Consider the following 20432-nt stretch of genomic DNA (forward strand, 5'->3'; position numbering starts at 1 on the left):
ACGAGCGAAGGAGCTTGAAAAATGTGCGACTTGCACTTTTTTGTAAGTCCTACAACATTTTAGAAAGTTCTTGTAAGTTCAATAAAATTTTCTATCAGCTACTCAGCACTGAATCTATCTGGAATGTTCAGGAAAATGGGGAAATTTGAAAATTTCATTACCCAGGTCACGAAAGCAAAGTTTAAAACGAAAAATAAGTCTTTTCTATTTGCTTTAGACATAAGCAATTGGGAAATAACACTTTCTGCTCAGGAACAAGAAAAAGTAAAAATTTTGTTACATAGTGTTATTAACCAGGGACTTTAAGGGCATATGGACAAGCATCTGTTATTTATTGCTCAAAAAGACAAAATAAAGGATCTAAGACCTAGGGTTTATGATTTAATAAACAACAGCAAACAATACTGGGATTATCTACATTAAAAGACAGCCCAAAACCACAGCAGTGTTGTGAGTACATTGTTTTTTGTTGTTATTATGCCTACTTTTTTGCATGTCATGCAGAGGTTGTTATGGTTCTTTATGTTGTATTCCATGTAGAATATTTATTATTATATTATATTGTCGTATGCAATGCAAGATACTGATTTTGTTATGATGTCCTAGGGATAAAAAAATTAATGTTTCATTTAGCTCTTGTTAATATCTTCAGTACAGATGCCTATTATAACAAATCACTTTTCATTGTCCAAAAAATAATACTTAAGAAAAGGACATTTTACATATTTTTTAGATGCAACTTGCAACATGCTTATGGTAAATATAATTCTATTTAGTAATGAATTTCTTTTAAATAAAACTATTTATATGCATATGTGATATATAATGTATTATATCTCAAAATACATTAATTTTTTACTCAATTTATGTAACAACTTTATTTTGTAAATTCTCAACTACTTCATTACAATTGTAAGGGAAGTTAAAAAAGAATTAATAGATAAATATTTATCTTATTAAGTTATCAGGATTAATGTATGCATCATTGAAAATGATTAATTCTATTAGTATATGCATTTTAATAGTTTTTACATTGCTTCTAGTATTTATTCTTGACATTACTTCTGATGGAAATTTTTTTATATATTCCATGTTATTTCAAAAGTTACACCCAACCAATAGTTTAAAAGGTAAATTGAAAACTTATGATTAATTGCAACAACATATAGAAGGTTTGTTTTAGCAAGAAATTAAAAGTAAAGTAGATGGGAAATTATCAATACAGATAATTTTTAAGCCTATCATTAAAAATAAATAAATATCAAATTAAATTGCTTAAAACATTAAAAACTAGAATTATGCTTTGTGTTTCTTAATCTATAGTTTTATTCAAAGGTTTGTTTTCTCTAGGACTCGAGAAGGAAAGGTGAGCTTTTGGCAAGCTGCTATGTCAGTGAAGCCACTACTCTATCTCTGCAGGTTGGTAATCCGTCGACAGACCCCTCCTGAGACAGTTGAGAATCTACTTATTCCCAAACGGCTCACAAATTATTTGTTGTACAGAGAACTAGAATGATTGCAGCTTATTTTACTTACTGCTGTTAAATTACTTTTGATTGGTTAGAATAAATGTATAGAACATTTTACAGAATTAATGTGCTTTCCTAAGAAGTGTAGAAGGACATGCACACAAATGTTAAAGCTATTCCATGAAAGGATGGATGAGGCCACTAGAAGCATTTCATTCATACATTTTTGTACATAATTGTTTATTGATCTAATTATTAATATAAATATACACATACAAACTTACACGTACAAAATTTCTTTTTATGCTTGTACAGTATTGTTGTTGAATTTGTTGCATTTTATTTTAGAGATTACTTTCGACACCATATAATTTTTATGTACCTGAGTAGATTTTGGGGCGACACAGGGAAAATCTTACCATTTTGAGTTATGTGCCAAGAATTTAAGCTTGTAAAATTTTTAATAATGTTGGGCAAACTAACAGCTCTATTAATTAGTAAATATTGAATTGCCACTACTCAAAATGTTAAATTGTTTACTCTTATAGGATTGTATTATGAATGATTTTTGTAATAAAATTCTTCAAAATAAATAAAAGACTGTATACAATGTGTTTTTCAATGTAAAAAGAAACACTGGCTATGTAATTGTATATTTTATCAAGTTTGTTTAAGTTGTGAAAAAATTATATTTTCATGCATCTTATTCAATCCTTCATTTTAGAAGCCAGTTCAGCAAAATGTGGGCTCAAAAGGAAAACCTTATTTTTAATTTACAGTGTGGTTTTGTTTGAAACTTGAATGTGAACTAAAGTTCTCTTTGAGTTCATTTAGCTCATTCTGTTTACTCACTCTTATTTAAACTTTGCACAAAGGGGTGAAATGAGAATTTCAACATTTTCCTTTTATTAATTTAATAGTTGTAATCAGACAATCATCACAAACTTTCAGAGGATGTAATGTGGCTAGAACTTGTTTTCAACTGAAGCAAGTTTTTAGAAATTCAGTCTATGCATTAGTGTTTATTTTCACAATTTTGGTAGGGGTCAGAATAGTTTGCCATTTAAACTTTTACATACATGCTGTACAGTTTTTAACAGTGTACTAGGATATTGTTCTTTCTTGATTCACAATCACTTTATTTATCAGTAGATTATACAGCTGAATTAAATTATTCAATTTAAATACCAGTTTTGTGATCCCTTCATCAATATTTTCTTTTTCTATTTGATCAGAAACTGAAGTATTTTGCAACTGTTTAAGGCCATTTAATTATTTTATTTTAATGATAAGGATTTAAGAAATAATTACAAATAAATTAAGATAAAATATTTTAAGGTTATTATTTTTGTATTATAGTTTTATCAAAGCATTTGCACTAAAATATTTATTACATTAACATAAATCATGAGGTGATCATTTCTCTAAATGTATAAAAGTTAAATATTGCATTATGTGTGATGCGAGAGAATTAGCTCTGAAACGATCTAACTTTTAGACACATTACTGGCTTTTGATTTAAAAAGAACATGATAAAGAATTCAAGTATTGAAAACTAAGATTATATACATTTTCAATACTTTAATTTTTTAGATACTTTCCATTTCTCTTCAAGGAAAATTTAACTTTATGGCAGTAATATCTGGGTGCTAAAATTACTGTTTTACCTCATTATAAATTCCCCCCCCCTTTTCTTCATATAAAGTTTACCCAATGTGGCTTTTGACATTTCAAACTTTTAGGTGAAATTAGAATAGGACTCTTGTGGAGTGTGGTTCTAAGCAATTCATGAGACATTCTTTCACATCATAGTTTGTTTTTCAAGTTAACTTGCAGAAATGTAGATTTTCTCACTTAAACTATATTAAAAAACAAACAAACTTACTATGCAAGTCTGATATAGTTCTATAAGTTTAACTTCCAATTTTATTTCTTTTAACTGTATAAAAGTACAGAAAAGAAATTGGAAACCATTTAGCAATAAAAATAATTTAAAAAAAATGAAAGTGGCACACTGAAGTGGAATAAAGATTATTTTTAAATCGTTTTGATTTGGAGGTAAAAACCATACATGTACATTGTGTGGATTTTTTAGAATGTTGACCACTTTTAAAGTGTTGCAGAGTGCCCATATAAATGAAAAATAAGCATTGCCTTTTCATAGCAGAGATAATCCACTGAAATCTCTTTTGGCCATTCAATTACTATCTTAATTTATAGAATAAATAAGGTGACACATACATTCTGGGAAAATTGGCCTTATTTCAAAAGGTTATATAATGGTTATTCTTTTTGTATTCCGATTTTCTTGGTATGGAGAATGATTTTCGTCAAGTTTTCTCAGCTGGGTCTTGAGAGAAGGGTGGTTCTTTATCCAGTACATATCTTCATACTGAGTTGTGATTGTGTGCAAGGGCAATGAAGCAGGTTTTTCCACTTCATCTCCAGTCTCTTCTTTCAGTTCAGTAAAGTGAGGCACTCGATTTAATTTTGCATAATACTCATTCTGTTGAGCTTTTGGCTAAAGCAGGTACTGATGTTGCCTGTAAGAAATCTGCACACTTAAGAATATCAGATATTTCCTGTTGGTAAAAACAAAACAAAAAATTAGAGTTACAGTTTTACAAGTGTCAATGTTGTTGTTTTTTTATCTGAAACTAGAAATGAATGCCCCAAAATTAGAAATATAACTTTTAGTTACAACTTTACAACTATCAATGGCAAACTATGAAAAACATCGTAATAAATGTTAATGAAGAACTAAAAGCTTAATCTTGGGCTAAACACCTTTCCACAGACCTACAACTGATGTGAACTGAGTTTCCAAGATCATCAGTCAGAGATAAATGTCTATTAGAGCTGTGCCAGGAAATTACACGATAGGTGATCGAACGAGATTGCTTTGCGGAAAAAAACAACAAAAAACTCCATTGCAATATGTAATTGAAACCTTAAGAGTTATCTTCAAACAATTATCATAAACATCTAGCAGAAGCATGTTAATTAAAACAATTCAATGGTAATTATCCTTAAAATAGCAGTAAATAAATATAAAAAGTGCAGCCAATCCAATCCTGTGAATCAGGGCATATATGCAATATAATTGTCTAGTTGGATGTTTATGTCTTTAGACATCCCATGTGTTATTTCAAAAGTTAAATTTTCATTGTTTTTGTTTCTAAGCAAAGGAGAGTGAATACGATGAATTTGTGGTAAAATTATTTGGTTTTCAATGCAATGTATGTATCCAACACAGCAAGAGTTCTCAGCTTCACTAAGTATCAGGTATGATTTTCTCAGTTCTTTATCATTTTACTTATTACAACCAGCAAAATAAAAAAGCACTATCTATTGGAAGTGTCTAAAGAAAGAGATCCAATTGAATTTACATCAATTTATTTGATATGTGATACAATAAAGTTGTACAATATTATATAATACCGACATCAAAGAGAAATAAACTAAATATATTTAAATCAAACAACAACAGATATATACTAAAAGACGTTCCCTTTTTTTTTTTTTTTTATAGGTTTTTCTTTCCTATATGCCCCTGTTGTCGAAAGATCACTTTCAATAAATCGACGGAAGAAGTTCAGTTTTTATTATCTCATAAAAATGAAAAAAAATTACAATTTTCTTTTTCTCACATTGACTATCCAACACAGCCAGGGGGCTAGAGTGTTCGACTCGTAATCTTGTCAAATTTTCTATCTTTGATTTGAAATAATATTAGCAGATTGTTGAAGGTGGAGTAAATTGTATATTCACATGATTTATCGTAAATTTCCATTTATTTTGCTTATGTATCTAGTAACCTATCCCTTAAGTGCTATAATGATACGCATTCTCATTTTTGTTTTTATATTCATTATTTCCGAAACGCCTGCTAACTGTTATAGTGAGCCGTTATGGTACCCACACATTAAAATTACATAGAAATGCTGAAAAATCATACACAAAAATTTAAAAGAACATTACACATCGAGTTTTTAAAATAATGCAAAACTTTTGAACTATGTCCTAACTTTTTGCATTCCAAAGTTTCCAATTTCAGTATAAGGTTTAGTAAACAATATCATGATGCCCAGAAAATAGAAAAACTTTAAATAAAGAAATACTGAAAAAAAAACGAGTTGAAAGCAAATTACATGAATCATTTATATCCAGCATCTTAAAGTCAAAATTACATCTTAGTCACTTGGATTATATTTAAAAGAAGCCATTGAGACTCAAAATAGGCAAAAAGTATTAATGTAAACTAATCCAACTAAAGCAACTGCACAAACTAAGACCAGACAAGTGCTCTATAATCACGGTTACTGAGAACCCATCTGAAGTAATATACATCTATTTATGTTTTAATTTAAATGTAGTAATTTAAATGCTTTGTTGGAGCATAATGATTTGAGTGATTTAAATGCTGTTACTACAAACAACATTTATTTTAAATTGCAGATGTTATGACTTAGACAGGATCATTTTGTCCAATTTTTGGGGGTCTATTTTTATTCAATATTATAGGCAAAATTACCCCAGCTAAAAGAAATGCATTTTTCAGTATTTAAGAACGACATGCTTGATCTTTGTTTCACGTAAGATAAATTTTTAACAAAACAAAGTCTATTTTAAAAGCTTTTACCTTTTTCCTGATATTCATAAAAAATTTTAAGTTGGTGAAATCACATTTAAAACTAATGTGGCCGAGTTCTCCTATCCCAACTTATTTGCGTGTTGGAAGAATGGCTTCTTGGTACTAAATCTTATTTGCTAAGAAATCTGAGGCCAGGCATGGCCATGTGGGTTAAGACGTTCGACTCCTAATCTGAGGGTCACGGGTTTGAATCCCCGTCGCACAAGCATGCTCGCACTTTTAGCCGTGATAGTGTTATAATGTGACGGTAAATCCCACTATTCATTGGTAAAAGAGTAGCTCAAGAGTTGGCAGTGGATGGTGATGACTAGCTGCCTTCCCTCTAGTCCTACATTGCAAAATTAGGGACGGCTAGCGCAGATAGCCCTCGTGTAGCTTTGAGCAAAATTCAAAACAAACAAGAAATTTGAATATAGTGCTTTCTATAATGACTAAATGTGATAAACTGATTGATGGACAGAATCATTGGCACTAACTGAAAAAGGGGAATTAAGAGCAACACTATTTGAGTTTTACAGTTTTGGTTTCAAAAATTCCATTAACGTATTTTTGTTTTTTTAGTTACAAGATTTGTTCGTAATGATTATTTCAAATATGGCTTCATCAACAAAGAAATATTCTCTTTGGGCAGTTCTCCCTTCTCCATTGAACGAACCAGTATATCATTTGAAATAAAATAGAGAGTTAACATGTAAATACTCTTAATATGGAGGTATGACAGGACTGTAAAGCCAACGACTTAACAATTAATTTAATGGTCTGCTTGTAATGTTTAATTGCAATCTCCCTACATTAATACTTGTATAATTTATATGAGTTAGCAGAAAATTCATGGAGTTAACTATTTAATATTTTTGGGCAACTTTATCTTGCTTAGTGCACTGTAATAACGTCAAATAGATTGTATCAAGGAGTCACAATGCTGAAAAGAACTTGAATCGAAAGGAATAAGCTCGAAAGAAAACTTTAACCAAAACGTACTTAATATTTTTCATTTCGGCATTTGTTCTTTTGATGTCACTCCTTTTCATATTGAACAATTTTTGGTACTAATCTTTTCTTTGTTATTTTTATTAGGCATTATTATATATCTCCTCTTTAGCAAAAGAAAAAAAATTGCTGTTGTGACATGGAAATGTTCATACATTATATTGTTAATATTAAAAGTATGTATAAAAATTATTTATGAAATTAAGCATTGATCTATGGTATATACGTAAAAAACAAGTGGGTTTTCTCGTCATCACTGATCTATGATGTTCTACCATTCAATTGTGTATTTATTACAGGCAAAGTGATAGCCACCCAAATCACTGAAAATAATACTGTACAGAATATATAGTCACTAAATTTGAAGATGGAGGGTAACCTATTTGCCAAGATGTCAGATTGATGATCTAAGGTCTTGGTTTTGAGATGTAGTACTATCAATGACACTTCTTACTTTCATAAATTTGTGAATTATAAGAGTTACAATAAATCACCCAAGCCAGGTAACAGTAGCCGCTTTCTACATTTCTACAGGTATGCCTATATCGTAAGAGTTTCTGATCTAGCCATTTAACCCTTTTTGTGCATATGATGTTGCTTAGGTAGCCAAACGAATAAACATTTAATAGTATTGTACTCTCCAACATAAAGAAGCACGAATTAAATGTTCTTGTGCTGTAATGACAGCCGTGTTTTGAATTCTGAATCTTTGTGCTTCAGTCAAAGAAGAGTTTTGTATACAATAATCCACAATGAACGCTTGCCTTCATTTTTTTTCCTGTATTGTACCATTTCGTATGTTTGTTTGAAGTTAACCACAAAACTACACATTGGACTATCTGTGCTCTTGCACACTGTGATAATCGAAATTAGTTTCTAGCATTGTAAGGTCGCAGACATACTACATGTACTAAATTGTACCATAACGTTCAACTTACTAACATGTTCTCTTCAAGTTTCAGTGTCTCCAAAACATCATTCATTGATAATTCATAGTTAAAACTAATTACTTTTTAAACCCCAAAATTCTGCCATAATAACACAAATTCCGCTTCCATCCGAGTAAAATGGAACGAAAAGTTCTAGCTGTCTGTATTATAATAATTTGCGATGCTTACAATAATTACAAAATTGACAGAAGTTACTTGAAAAATAATTTTCCCTTTATATGTTGGCCCGGCCTGGTCAGGTGGTGATGGTGCTCATCTCGTAACATGAAGGTTACGGGTTCGAATCCCCGTTACACCAAATATGGTCGCCTTTTCAGCTGTGGAAACATTATAATATGACAATCAATCATGTTTTATTGGTAAAGAAGTAGCCCAAGAGTTGGCGGTGGGTGGTGATGACTAGGTGCCTTCTCTCTAGTATACACTGCTAAATTAGGGATGGCTTGTGCAGATAGCCCTGGTATAGCTTTGCGCAAAATAAAAACACCTTTACGTGTTATTTAAATTCAGCTTTCAAAAAATTTGCTTGATCCATGTTCCATTAAATAAAATCATTAAGAATTAATAAAAAATAATATTGTGATTTTTGAATTTTTTTTTGCTTGCTACATCTCTGAAAACGTACAACTTATTTCTCTTGAGACAGCTTTACAATTTAAATAAATTAATAATGAAATGTAATTAATTGTAGCACTTTGCAACGTTAATGATTACCACCGTTACATGCGATGGGTAGAAAGAAAACAAAAGAGAGTATGTTAATTTAATTTATCCATCAATAAGCTCTGTTTCAAAATAATGATAGCATGCAGATTGTCTCAACTGTGAACGTTCCAATAGGCTGGTTGGTTGGTTGGTTTGGTGTTTTATGGCACAAAGTAGCTAGGCTATCTGCGCCAAACATCCGGTAGAAAGTTAAAATTAAATTTAGTAAAATCATAAAGGAAATTAAGTTAAAACAAAACAAAGTTAAAAAGAAATATAAACAACATTAAAACCAATTTTTACGTCTAGTCTACAGCGGTAAGAGAAAAACTACAATAATACAAGTTGTAATGGACTTTTTGTAGTACAATTGTAATTATCATAACTCGCCAGGAAGACTAACAGGTAAGTTCAGAAACCACTGTCAGTCAGGCCTTTCCAGTCCTGGTTCTGAGTTATTTGACATTACGGCCATTTTTAGAAAGTATAGCAACAAAAGTTTTAAAAGACTTGTAGCAAAATTTCAATAATAACTCGTCAGGATGACTAACAGGTAGTTCACACAGGCTCCAATAGGAATTAGAGCAAAATTAGACAAAAGTACACTAAACACATGTAAACAGTGATACTTTTATGTATAAGAGTGGTCTCACCATGTAAAATGAACATAATATACTTTAACAAAATGCTATATATTTACAATTTTGCATGGTTTTGAAAATCTCTCTCCCCTCTGTCTTCTACTAATATGATATTCTTTGATCTGATCATCATTATTATTTCTTGTATATGCACAGGTTTCACGAGTGGTGGTCGAGAAAGTTAATACTTTTTGTTTTAAAATACGTTTGTTTCTATGTTGTTTTCAAAATATACAATACTTGCTCAGTGTGTGTCTTCATGTGATATCTAAAGGTTAAGTTCTCACTCCCATTGTAACGAGAATGACCAGACATGTGTTACCTGTAGTCATCTTTACTAAATGCAAAGTTTCTTGCATGCTAAAGAACATTTATTTTTGTCCAGTCCATCTGTAACATCATCATAAGCAATGCAGCTCACAGACTCAACTTAAGCAGTTGAATATAATGGATCCAGATAAGATGATCACCATATCAACTAAATACAGCATTTTTGTTTTAATAACAATTGTTACTTTCATATTGCACCGTGTCCTTACTTTATTTTAAGATGAACGTAATTAGTAAGAAAGTTACTACTACGTTTCAATTGATATCCTGAATGAATCTCCTGTCATTTAACACATATATTCGATATAATTCTGAAGTTAATGCATATGTGGCATAGTAGATAGGTAGAAAAAAGCTTGGTATCGTGACTACAAAGTATCATTATTGTAAAGTCTGCTAATATAAACTAAAGTGAATAGTACTGTTCTTTGTTTATATTCTTGCTTAAAGAAGAGCATATTTTACAATGTATGAACAAAAGGAAAAGCTAATTTTCTGAGAGGGTTATTGATTACAGGAAAATTCCCCATCCTGGATATACGACCTTCACTGATATAGCAAATGTCCATGATTTCTTCCTCAAAACATCCTGTCACTTAGGTAGCAAAGCTGCCAGTATTTGGCATATTCAGTTCAGTTGTCTATGCTTTTACCACAATGCAAGAGAAACATAGACTAAGCATTACTACAGTGGTGCTTCATTTTGTGAATCTGAGGCCAGGTGTGGTGGCTTGTATATGTTTCCCAAAATGATGTCCCACAGAATAATTCAATTCACTGCTAGATCACAGGAGAGAGGTCGGAAGTGCTGCTGGTGCACAATATTTGTCAACTAGAGCTATATCAACAACATGTAAGACAATAGACATGGAATAGAAAAGTCAGTGGGTCATTGGTCATTAGTAATCTTCTGCAAACCATAAAATATACTGCTAGTGTATAAATGACCAACTGAGGAGAGCTAATGGACAAGCTGCCCGGAGTAACTTGTTATTACGTCACTCTAGATTAAGATCCTATCACTCAGATTATTGGGGTCCCTGAGAGTCCCCGCTATGCTGTGTCTACAACGTTGAGAAGATTTCTGTCATGTGATGGCTAGAAAGTTGGAAGAATGATCTTAAAGTTTCCTAAGAGCAAAATAAATCAGATCATTTTGCTACTGCTTAAAAGGCACAACTAAGAAAAATTTGGTCAAATTCGTAAAATGTTTCAGAGAGGTAATTATCTAGATTGATTGATTTCAATAACATACTGTATTATATCTGGTTCTGACTTTAAGCTGCATGGAGCATTGAAGTTTCTAGGCTTCAGTGTGCACTCAGAAGAGGAATAATTCTGGAACTACAAGAAAATAATTAATGTTGCATTAGAGGTTCACAAAGTTAAAAATAGAACCACCCATCTGATCGAATTCAAACTTAGGAAGCTTGACAACTTATCTCATGAAAGCATCAGCAGAACATTGGAACATCCCTGTTAAAAGTTTATGAAAAGTCCATCCAGTGAAATAATTAAGCAATTACCTTGATGTAAATGACATTCTCACCCTCATTGAGGCAATTTCTATAATGATGTACTACGAAATGCTGAACATTGAGCCAGTCTCATGAAACAAGTCTGTAACAGCAGCTGCAGTGGCTTTATCTCAGACAGACCATCCTACCAGGTATCCACTTTGTATTAGGTTTGAACTGACCTGAAACTCAACCAACCAACCACACATCCTGATAACATTATACAACCACAGTGGTATCCAGTGAATGGACAGAACTGTTATAGCCCTTCCATGGTGTAAATGCTGCAACATACACCACTGATATCTCGGGACATCATTCTAGAAGGGGAGAGAAAAGCACATGTTTTGCCTTTTAAGTGAAATACCCCTACCTTTACAAGCAGCAAGGTGCACAACTAAAAATTTCAACTGACAGTGAAACAGATTAAGAAGAGATAACAGCAGGCAGTGAATGCTGTGGCTTTGGTGATGGTTGTTGTGAGAAAGAGTTCATAATTGATAGAGGAAAAGCCAAAACACTGGTCGATTTCTAAGTATATTAGACTTTCCAAATGAAAACGCTGATCTGCCACTTGGACAAATTGATAAAAATTTTGTTTTAGCAAATAATAATAAACTAAATGAGACTGGAGAGGTTATGCTCTAATTATGTCTAGGAGGTTTTGCTTACAGAATTAAGGCAGTTGTTACCAACCTTGGCTCTGGAATTTTGAAGTGGATGTGCTGCAGAGTTTATTAATAAGTTTGCTGGTGCAATAAGTATGCTGATCAGAATATAGCTAATCAATTTCATTCAAATTGATCCAAGAAACAGCGAAATGCATGAATGCACGTGAGAAAAAAAATCACAGCACCCTCATGTATGCAAGTGGTGTTGCATGGTTTATTATGGAGAAGATAACATGTGTGTCAGTAACATATGAATTATAGACCCCGTGCATAAATTAAGCTGCTTTCTATTAAGAAGTAAAACGAATTAACTCAACAGTTGTCTGATAGCCTCTTGGATCCAGAACCTTATCTTTTGATCTGGAAAGTTGGTTCATTTATGTACGAACTACAGCAGCTGAGTGGTGTTAGTGGCATTGATCAACTGCATCTACATGTAACCAATCTATCTTTTGTAAACTGGCTTGATCAAAAGTTGGTAGAAGAGGTAGTAAAATCAGGCGAAAATAAAATTAACGTTTTCTTCTAGTTTGACCCTAACAATGAAAGGCTTAACAAAAGAGGATTTGGATTACTTACTAAAGTTTTTCAGGCAAGTAATTGTCTGAAATGACTGAATTCAAATCACACTATACAATGGACTCAAAAGAAGAGGGACTCTGGGACTACCAGACAATCATTATCAAGTTCCATTAGAGTTTGAAATATGTGAAAAAAGCAATCCAACTTGGTTAAGTTAAGCTCAGAAGAGGAGTAATGCATGAAACTTGAACATTTACCATGCAACAGCAATAATGGTAAAAAATAAAGGTTAGTATTGCATAATCCAAGTCAATGTATGGTTTTACTGTAAGGTGATGTCTATTGTTATGGGAATGGCAACAAAAGACACCACAGCTAAAAGGGATATTGGTCAAATCAAGTACACAAGCCTAATTGATAGCTCATGACTGCCACGTCGATTACAGCAAGAATACAAGAGAACCTAATAGAAGTATCACTTGATCAGGGTAATCCACACACTGCTCAGTCACTAAAGATAGTTTTAAAACAAAAATAATGGTCTTAAATAACTGGTTAGGGCTCTCTTATAATGTATACATGCAGCTCACTTACTGACTAATTTGAATTAAATTAAACTGCATTATCCAGTAAAGTCCTTTACTATGTAAGATCACATTTTTTATGTTTATGGATCTTGTTATTCTAGTGGAATCCTATTCTACTGTGTGCTAAAGTGTCCAAATTTTTGCATTTGCTAAGGAAAGTTGTATTCCAATTATGGAGTGACACACCCCAGGATACTATTAATTACAAAGTCAACTATGGCCAAAGAGAAGGCAACAAGAAAAAACCTCCAGCCAGTAATGAACATTATTGTGCAGATATTCCCTGCAGTTCAAGGACTAAGAAAAAAGGATGATTGTATCAGAAGAACTTGAACAATCTAAATAACTTAGAAAGACATAGCCTGCACACTGCATGGTACCGCCACGTGAATACAGCATATTATATAGTTTCTTTTCCTGTTTTTTTTTTACACTTTTGTTATTTCAACTGATCCATAAGTAAAAAAAAAAAACATGTTACTCGTTTTCATTTATGCATCACATATTTTTTATTAAAGGTAAACTTTAATCTTCTTGTTGATAATTTGCTTGTTGTCCTTCTTAAACATACAACAAACTTGCACTGAGCAGTAAGAAAATACTGTTATAAGAACTTTGCTGTTTAGACTTTCTTTTCACATATATTCAATTCGCTTATGGTAAAGTTTTTTTGTCATATTTCATAAGTATCCGAATGTTCTGTTTACCAAGCAATTTTGCATTTTGAAATAATACGTATGCTGTAAAGGTTGCCTCTTGTGTAGTTGTACTGTGAAAGAGGTATTATTTTGAAAGTGATTACAAAATCTTTAGCAATAAAGGTTTCTTTTGATATATATCCATTGTATTTATTATGCATAGAATATGAATCTTGTGTACATGCATATATTATATAATGATTGGTCGTGTACAGTGAATTTTAATGTTTTATTTTATCAAATGCAAGAGTGTTTGTTTGAATAACTGAATAACCTTATGTGAACAGTCTTAAAATAAGGGACAAAAATTTCCCAAGTTATTCAGTAAAAATATACAACAGTCAACTTCAAGACTGCAACAGGTAAGTATGTTAGTAACTAATACATTGTTAATAATAATAAAAAAACTAAAGATAAGAAAATGGAAACCTTAAGGTTTTTACATTATTCAAAACAAAATTTCCTCATTCTATTTTATCGACAAAGTTTATTCAACAGAAATCTTACTTATCCTTAATAAAAAAAACAAAAAACAATATTGCATGCTGAACTTGGTGAGCAAAATTTGTTTCCAAGTAAACATCTACACATATGAAATTATAAAGTTAACAAAAACATGGTTCCTTCATTATTATTTTTTTCACATTTAATTCCACCCAGTTTTTTCTACTTCTCAAGAAAATAAAACTTCAAAAAGTTGTTATTAATTGCATTAAGTCCAACTGAAGTGCTTCCATGAAACAATGCTTGGGTGGGCACTAGTTTTTATTTACACTGATGACCTTTTTAGGGGCATAATTAGAAAACTAATTAAACTCTTGAGTATTGCTAGTTGTTTTGAAGACACTGATGTATTATAGAATGTGTTGTGCATTAACTTTTATTCCAGATGGGTCTCCAGTTTATTATGTTACATATTATTTATCTTGGATGAGTCTCTGATTTATTATATCATGTATTACTATTTTAAATGAACAAAAATTTGAATTTAGAAGTTAATTAAATGTTAATATATATCAAATTTATATTTATCAACAAGACTGATAGACAATTTAATTTTTTCTTAACACAAATATTTTTAATAGACATACAAACAAACAAAAAATAATTTATAACAGTTATTACTGATAATTATTACAAATAATGATTTATATAGAACAGTTTTACAAACTTACAGACAATAATAAGTCCTATATCCGGTCAAGAACTGAATATTTTATCGACAAACCAGGTCTATAAGGGGTAAATTATTTTTATATTGATACACAAGTATACTTCATTTGTAAGGAATGCTAGCTAGCTCTATTTTTATTTGGCCTCACAATTTTACAAGCTGACTTTTCCCAGCAGAAATATTTAATATCCTCATAGAAATAATAACATCTGAAGTAATTCACTGAAGTTGAACAGTTTGTAATGTTCAAAATCTATAAATGTTCTTGGTCAAATTCTGTAGTTTTCTGATTAAGAGGCATTAATCACAACTATAGCTTTCAAGGCCTATAGCACACTGACTGTAGCTGTCCAATAATAATACTCTGTCCCTTGCTACCTACTACAAATTTTGAGAAAAGCTGGGATTTGTGCAATTTACAGTCAAGAATAAAACACACATGCAAGAAAGAAAACTATACTTGAACAAATGTACATATTGGAATAAAAGTGCAACAGTAAATCTGTTAGCGTTTCTGATTACTTGGCAAATTTTGATAAATAACATTTATAGTAAGTACATTTAGGTTATCATAAACTGGATTACTTGTACAGTACTGATGTAAACCAGAAGTCTTGTTAGGAAGAGGTGCTACTGTGGTACACAACTTTGTGTGTTACTAACTTGGTGGCACTACCAATGGCCCTAAATGGTTAGATGTTTAAATTAAGAGGAAACTATACCACATTCTGCAATGCATACCAATGCATATATGCAGGGGAAGGGGTTAGGCAAAACCCTATTTCTGAAAAGTAAACAAAAAATATATTTATAAAATTATAGCACAACTGCATATGGTATCTAACATTTTCAACATAGTCCATGTTCTTCTGATAAAGTATTACCACTGTTTATCTTGAAGTAGTTGCATGCCCCCAGATACCTCTAGCATTAACAACCTGACTATACTTAGCATAATGTGCTGGATTTTGATCTTGCACATAAGAACTCTCCTTCCAAACATTCTACATATAGCCTAATATCAATGATGTATATCAGTTAAATTATATAAAAATGCATTTTAACAGGCTAAGCACTTCACTTTTACATTTTATTAAGAGCTTACATCTGTACATTTTACATTATGCATTTCATGAAAGTATAACTGAAGTAGTGAAATTACAATAACTAAGAATCCAATCCAACTTAAATAAACCTCTTTAAATTTTTCACCGTGGTTTCACCCAATTATCTATTATTTCCTATCACATTTATCTTTTCTCACTATCTGGAAGCATTTTAAAAATAATTTATATGATATAATGTTTGTTATTGTTTTTGTGCCAACTTGTGTGAAAACGAATACAGTTTTTTGAAAACTAACCAACAATTTCTAAACTTCACAAAATAAAAAAAAATTTAATCCAATCTTGTTGTTGCAAGAGGTGAAAAAATTATGGATATTAAATGAGGTAAACATTATGTTAGAAATTATAGGTTCTCTTAGCTACATTTATAAACATGTAGCTCTTAAATCATACTTGCCACATTATAGTTTTTGTACAATTATTCTGTTGTTCAACTCGAAAGATTTTCAACTCTTAAAATTTGACTGATTTTTTTACTTCTGAGACCAAAATTAGGTTTTTAATAAACTTATTTAGGACTATATCAGGTTTAGTTGAAAAAAATACAAAATTATCTGTTCTTTGTCACATGTGTATTTTGAACTTTGAGCCATAAATCAACTTCCTCATGTGTAAGCTGTCACTTTAAATGGTTATCACTTGTCATTTATGGTGTACAATGCTAATCATTGGAGCTCAGCACAATTTCACAAATATAAAAGGATGTCAAGATTTTTTATTGCTTCCCTGGTGGTAATGTAATTAACAGTATAATTAAACAAAAATTATTTTAGCACAGAGACAATATGTCATTCAGGCCATCAAAACAATGCCCCATTACTAGTAATAATACTAATAGAATTTCATAGTGTTTTCATAGGTATTCTGATTATAAGTGAGAATTCACTAATCAAACCTTACTTCAAATACTGTGTAAAGGTTTGGTCTCCATATCAAAGAAAGTATATTGACTTACTGGCTAGCATTACCAGATGTACCAGTTTTTGACCTTTTCTTTCTGTCTTGTAAAAGTGTTAAAAATTACCTAGTAGTGAATTTGGAAAAGACAAATCAGATGGTATAGTGTTCCCAAGATGATTGAGTTTCAGATGGTCAAATCACAATATTATCATGCATTGTGGTACACCAAGTTAGTCTAAGGTTAATAGTGTAACATTTAATGTAAACAGCAGCAACAGTTTTGGTACCATACAAAATAAATCATTAAAACAAATATTTGTGCTTTCCTAGATTGTTACAATAATAGCATATTAAAAGTCTGCTACTAAAAAATTATTCATTCTTCCAGAACACAAACTAGTAAGAGTTCTGTTCTAAGTTAAACTTTTTCTTTTTACTATTATTATTATGGTTCACACAAATTCTCAACCATGCCACTATTGCTTAAAATCATTGTGATTTCTTTTTCATATCACAACTTTAACTAGATAGGGTTGCCATTATAAATATAAACATTAATATTAATGAATTCTACATAATTATGAATAACTAACTACTGACAATAGTTTATGCTTTCTACAGGATCTATTATACTAAATACAAGAAACTAAAATTAAACACTTTCTGAAAGGATATAGTATAGCTCATGTAAAAATAAAACTATTATAAACATATAGTAAACATATAAATTATTTTTCTTCATAAATACACGTTACACTGATAACTATTATTAACAAATCATAACTTACTTTCACCTGTACATTTCATGAAGATTTAAGCAATATTTGTTGTTGTTTTTTGTAGGTCCTCCTTCATATGTATCATGTAGTTTACTTATAATATGTTAGGAAACTCAGTATTAGTTTTTTTATGTCTTATAATATTTGATAAACACTAACCAAAATATATGGTTTTTAGTTGAGCACTTTTTGTTAAAAATCTAGTTGCTACAAACACTGGAATTTACACAACCTTTCAACTTCTAGTAAATGGAGGCCATCATACTGTAAAACTTTTAATAATCTTTTTATTTTTTTTAATACATGTGACCTTACAAACCTCCCAAGTATGAGAAAAGCAACTGATATTTTAGCACAATGTAAAAAAAATGGAGTATTTAAGCAATAAACAACAAATAATAATTTCACAACTTTACAGCTTGTGTGAATGACAAAGTTTTTGCTTGAATTAATATTTTACTTTATTTATTAGAATAATATGCTACATGCTGGATGTTTTTACTTCTCCTTAAAAAGAAGAATCTCCACTTGAAAATTCCTATGCATTTGATCGTGTGCAGTATCCAAGGGCAATTCCATCTAAAAACAACTTTATGTAAAATGCACCATCCTAAAGCTCAAAATGAGCTTCAGATTTACATATATATTTGAAATTACTATGACTTGTATTTCAACATGAAATACATAATTATGCACACGCATATAACTTACATTATGTCCAAAGGGAAATGTACAGGACTCTTAAAAATTTTCCTTCAGTTTTGGAAGTTTATTTGTTAGTTTCTTTAGTTTTCATACATACTCCATACAATTAATCAAGGACATGAACTACAGCACACAGTCATTTAAATGATCCCTTAGTCTAACTGTGGATCATATCAAGAATGTTGATTATAATACAAAATTTATTGTATGTACCTACATAAATTGTGACAAGCTTTTAACAAAATGTACAAATCTGTTTATAAAGAGAACAGTTTGGTAAAAACATATTTACTTTCAAGATCCATCTGAAAATTAACATCAGTCTGACTAAGATTTGAAAAGTTGGAGTGAAAAGTGATGTCCATGTGTAAAATAGTTTTAGCTACCATATAGTTTTCATATTGTATCTGTATAATCTCTAAAGCAGTGGTTCCAAACCTTTTTTATGCCCCACACCCCTAAAAAAGTTTAATATGTTCTCGCACCCCTCACAGTAATTTTTTAAATATATAGGACAGTACCCTTAATATAAACAAAAAAAACTGAAATGTTATCTCGCACCCCTGGTTGGGAACCACTGCTCTAAAGCATTCAAAATGCATATCTGAAAATATTTTCAATATTCTTCTATATTGTATCCAGTAGTGGTACATACTTTTCTCTAAAACAAACTGCCCCTCATTCAGCAGTGCAGGATAAAATTAATAGTTGATAACTCCGACCTCAAATACATACCATTTTGAACATTCTGTAAAACGTCATATTATACACGTTTTGAAATAATCGTGCACATTGGGTTAATAATACAGGCCTAACATTGATGATTTAATACTAACATAACATTTACTTTTTACGCTTAAGTGATTATTTTTAACTAATATGGAAGAAACTGATTTTGTAGTATAGATTTAGAACCTAAGTTATGAACTATGATTATACCCGCTGTACCTACAGACACTCTGGTACTTAAACTTCATACTAATGCAAATAACTTATGCCCAAACGCAGACTTTGTTATGAACTGCACATCTGCCTAATGCTATATCCTTTCGATGATACTAACACTTATCAGTCAGGCTGGTTAGCATACGTCAACTTTCATGAACCATGAAAGCCTAGAAGTAAAATTAAAAATTAAACCGCGTAAATAAAATAGAAGCAATTCGATAAGAGGAATTTTTATTCAAACTTACCAATGTCAGTTCTTTCGAAGTCAATTGTTAACCATAAGTTCGTATCCCATCCAAGCCCAAAACATAAAAAATAAAATTACTGGAATACAAGCAGGTATTAAGACACAATAGTACAGCGCTTCCTCTTCTAAAATCATAACAAATACCTTGCCTGCTTTTATGCATTTCACATTTCAGGTGGTTATTTCTATATCATTTTAGTTATCGTTTATTTATTTTTGCTGGTAGCATCTAGTCAAAAACATTTACACTTGAATCATAATAAGACTGTTGTGCGTATACCCATTAAAAAAATATTAATACTATTTTTCAATAAATAACATATCACCACAACGTACCTCTGGTGGTATTGTATCGATACTAAGTTCATACCACCTGAATCTGTAATATTATGACATGGCAAAATAATAAAATTTCCTGAGATATTTAACCTGTTGTAATATTTTATTACAAGTATTTTCTCAGTTAATACTTTATTTTGACTTAGTTTTATTTCTTTGAGAACTGTCTAGTGTTGTAAACACATCTTAAGAATCAGTTTTTCTATGATCTTTTTTTACCATAATTGTTATTATTACATTTTAATTTTTAACATTATTAATAACGTTACTTTTGAGTTTGCTTTGGAGACTGAATTATTTATTACAAGAAAAAATTGAAATAAATCTTTGTTTGTTTTTTTGGAATTTCGCACAAAGCTACTCGAGGGCTATCTGTGCTAGCCGTCCCTAATTTAGTAGAAAAGACAAGAAGACTGGCAGCTAGTCATCACCACCCACCGCCAACTCTTGGGCTACTCTTTTACCAACGAATAGTGGGA

General features: G+C 31.0%; 1 protein-coding gene and 1 long non-coding RNA gene across 11 annotated transcripts in view; one reads left to right on the top strand and one right to left on the bottom strand.

The window, feature by feature from the left end:
• LOC143240819 (WD repeat and SOCS box-containing protein 1-like) overlaps window positions 1-2067 on the top strand; it is a 41497-nt gene extending 39430 nt beyond the window's left edge. For all 10 annotated transcript variants that reach the window (XM_076483946.1, XM_076483945.1, XM_076483952.1 and 7 more), the window contains one exon: window positions 1351-2067. In XM_076483946.1, coding sequence (XP_076340061.1) covers window positions 1351-1516 — 166 coding nt within the window. In that variant the 3' untranslated portion in view covers window positions 1517-2067. The remainder of the gene's footprint in view (window positions 1-1350) is intronic.
• Window positions 1693-19975, bottom strand: LOC143240820 (uncharacterized). The gene is made up of 2 exons (XR_013021980.1): window positions 19613-19975; window positions 1693-4051 (listed from the first exon to the last, which is right to left on the bottom strand). It is a non-coding gene; the product is annotated as an uncharacterized LOC143240820 (long non-coding RNA).
• Between the last annotated feature and the right edge of the window lie 457 nt (window positions 19976-20432).

The sequence above is a fragment of the Tachypleus tridentatus genome, chromosome 13 (genome assembly GCF_004210375.1).
Source record: "Tachypleus tridentatus isolate NWPU-2018 chromosome 13, ASM421037v1, whole genome shotgun sequence".
NCBI classification, from domain to species: domain Eukaryota; kingdom Metazoa; phylum Arthropoda; class Merostomata; order Xiphosura; family Limulidae; genus Tachypleus; species Tachypleus tridentatus.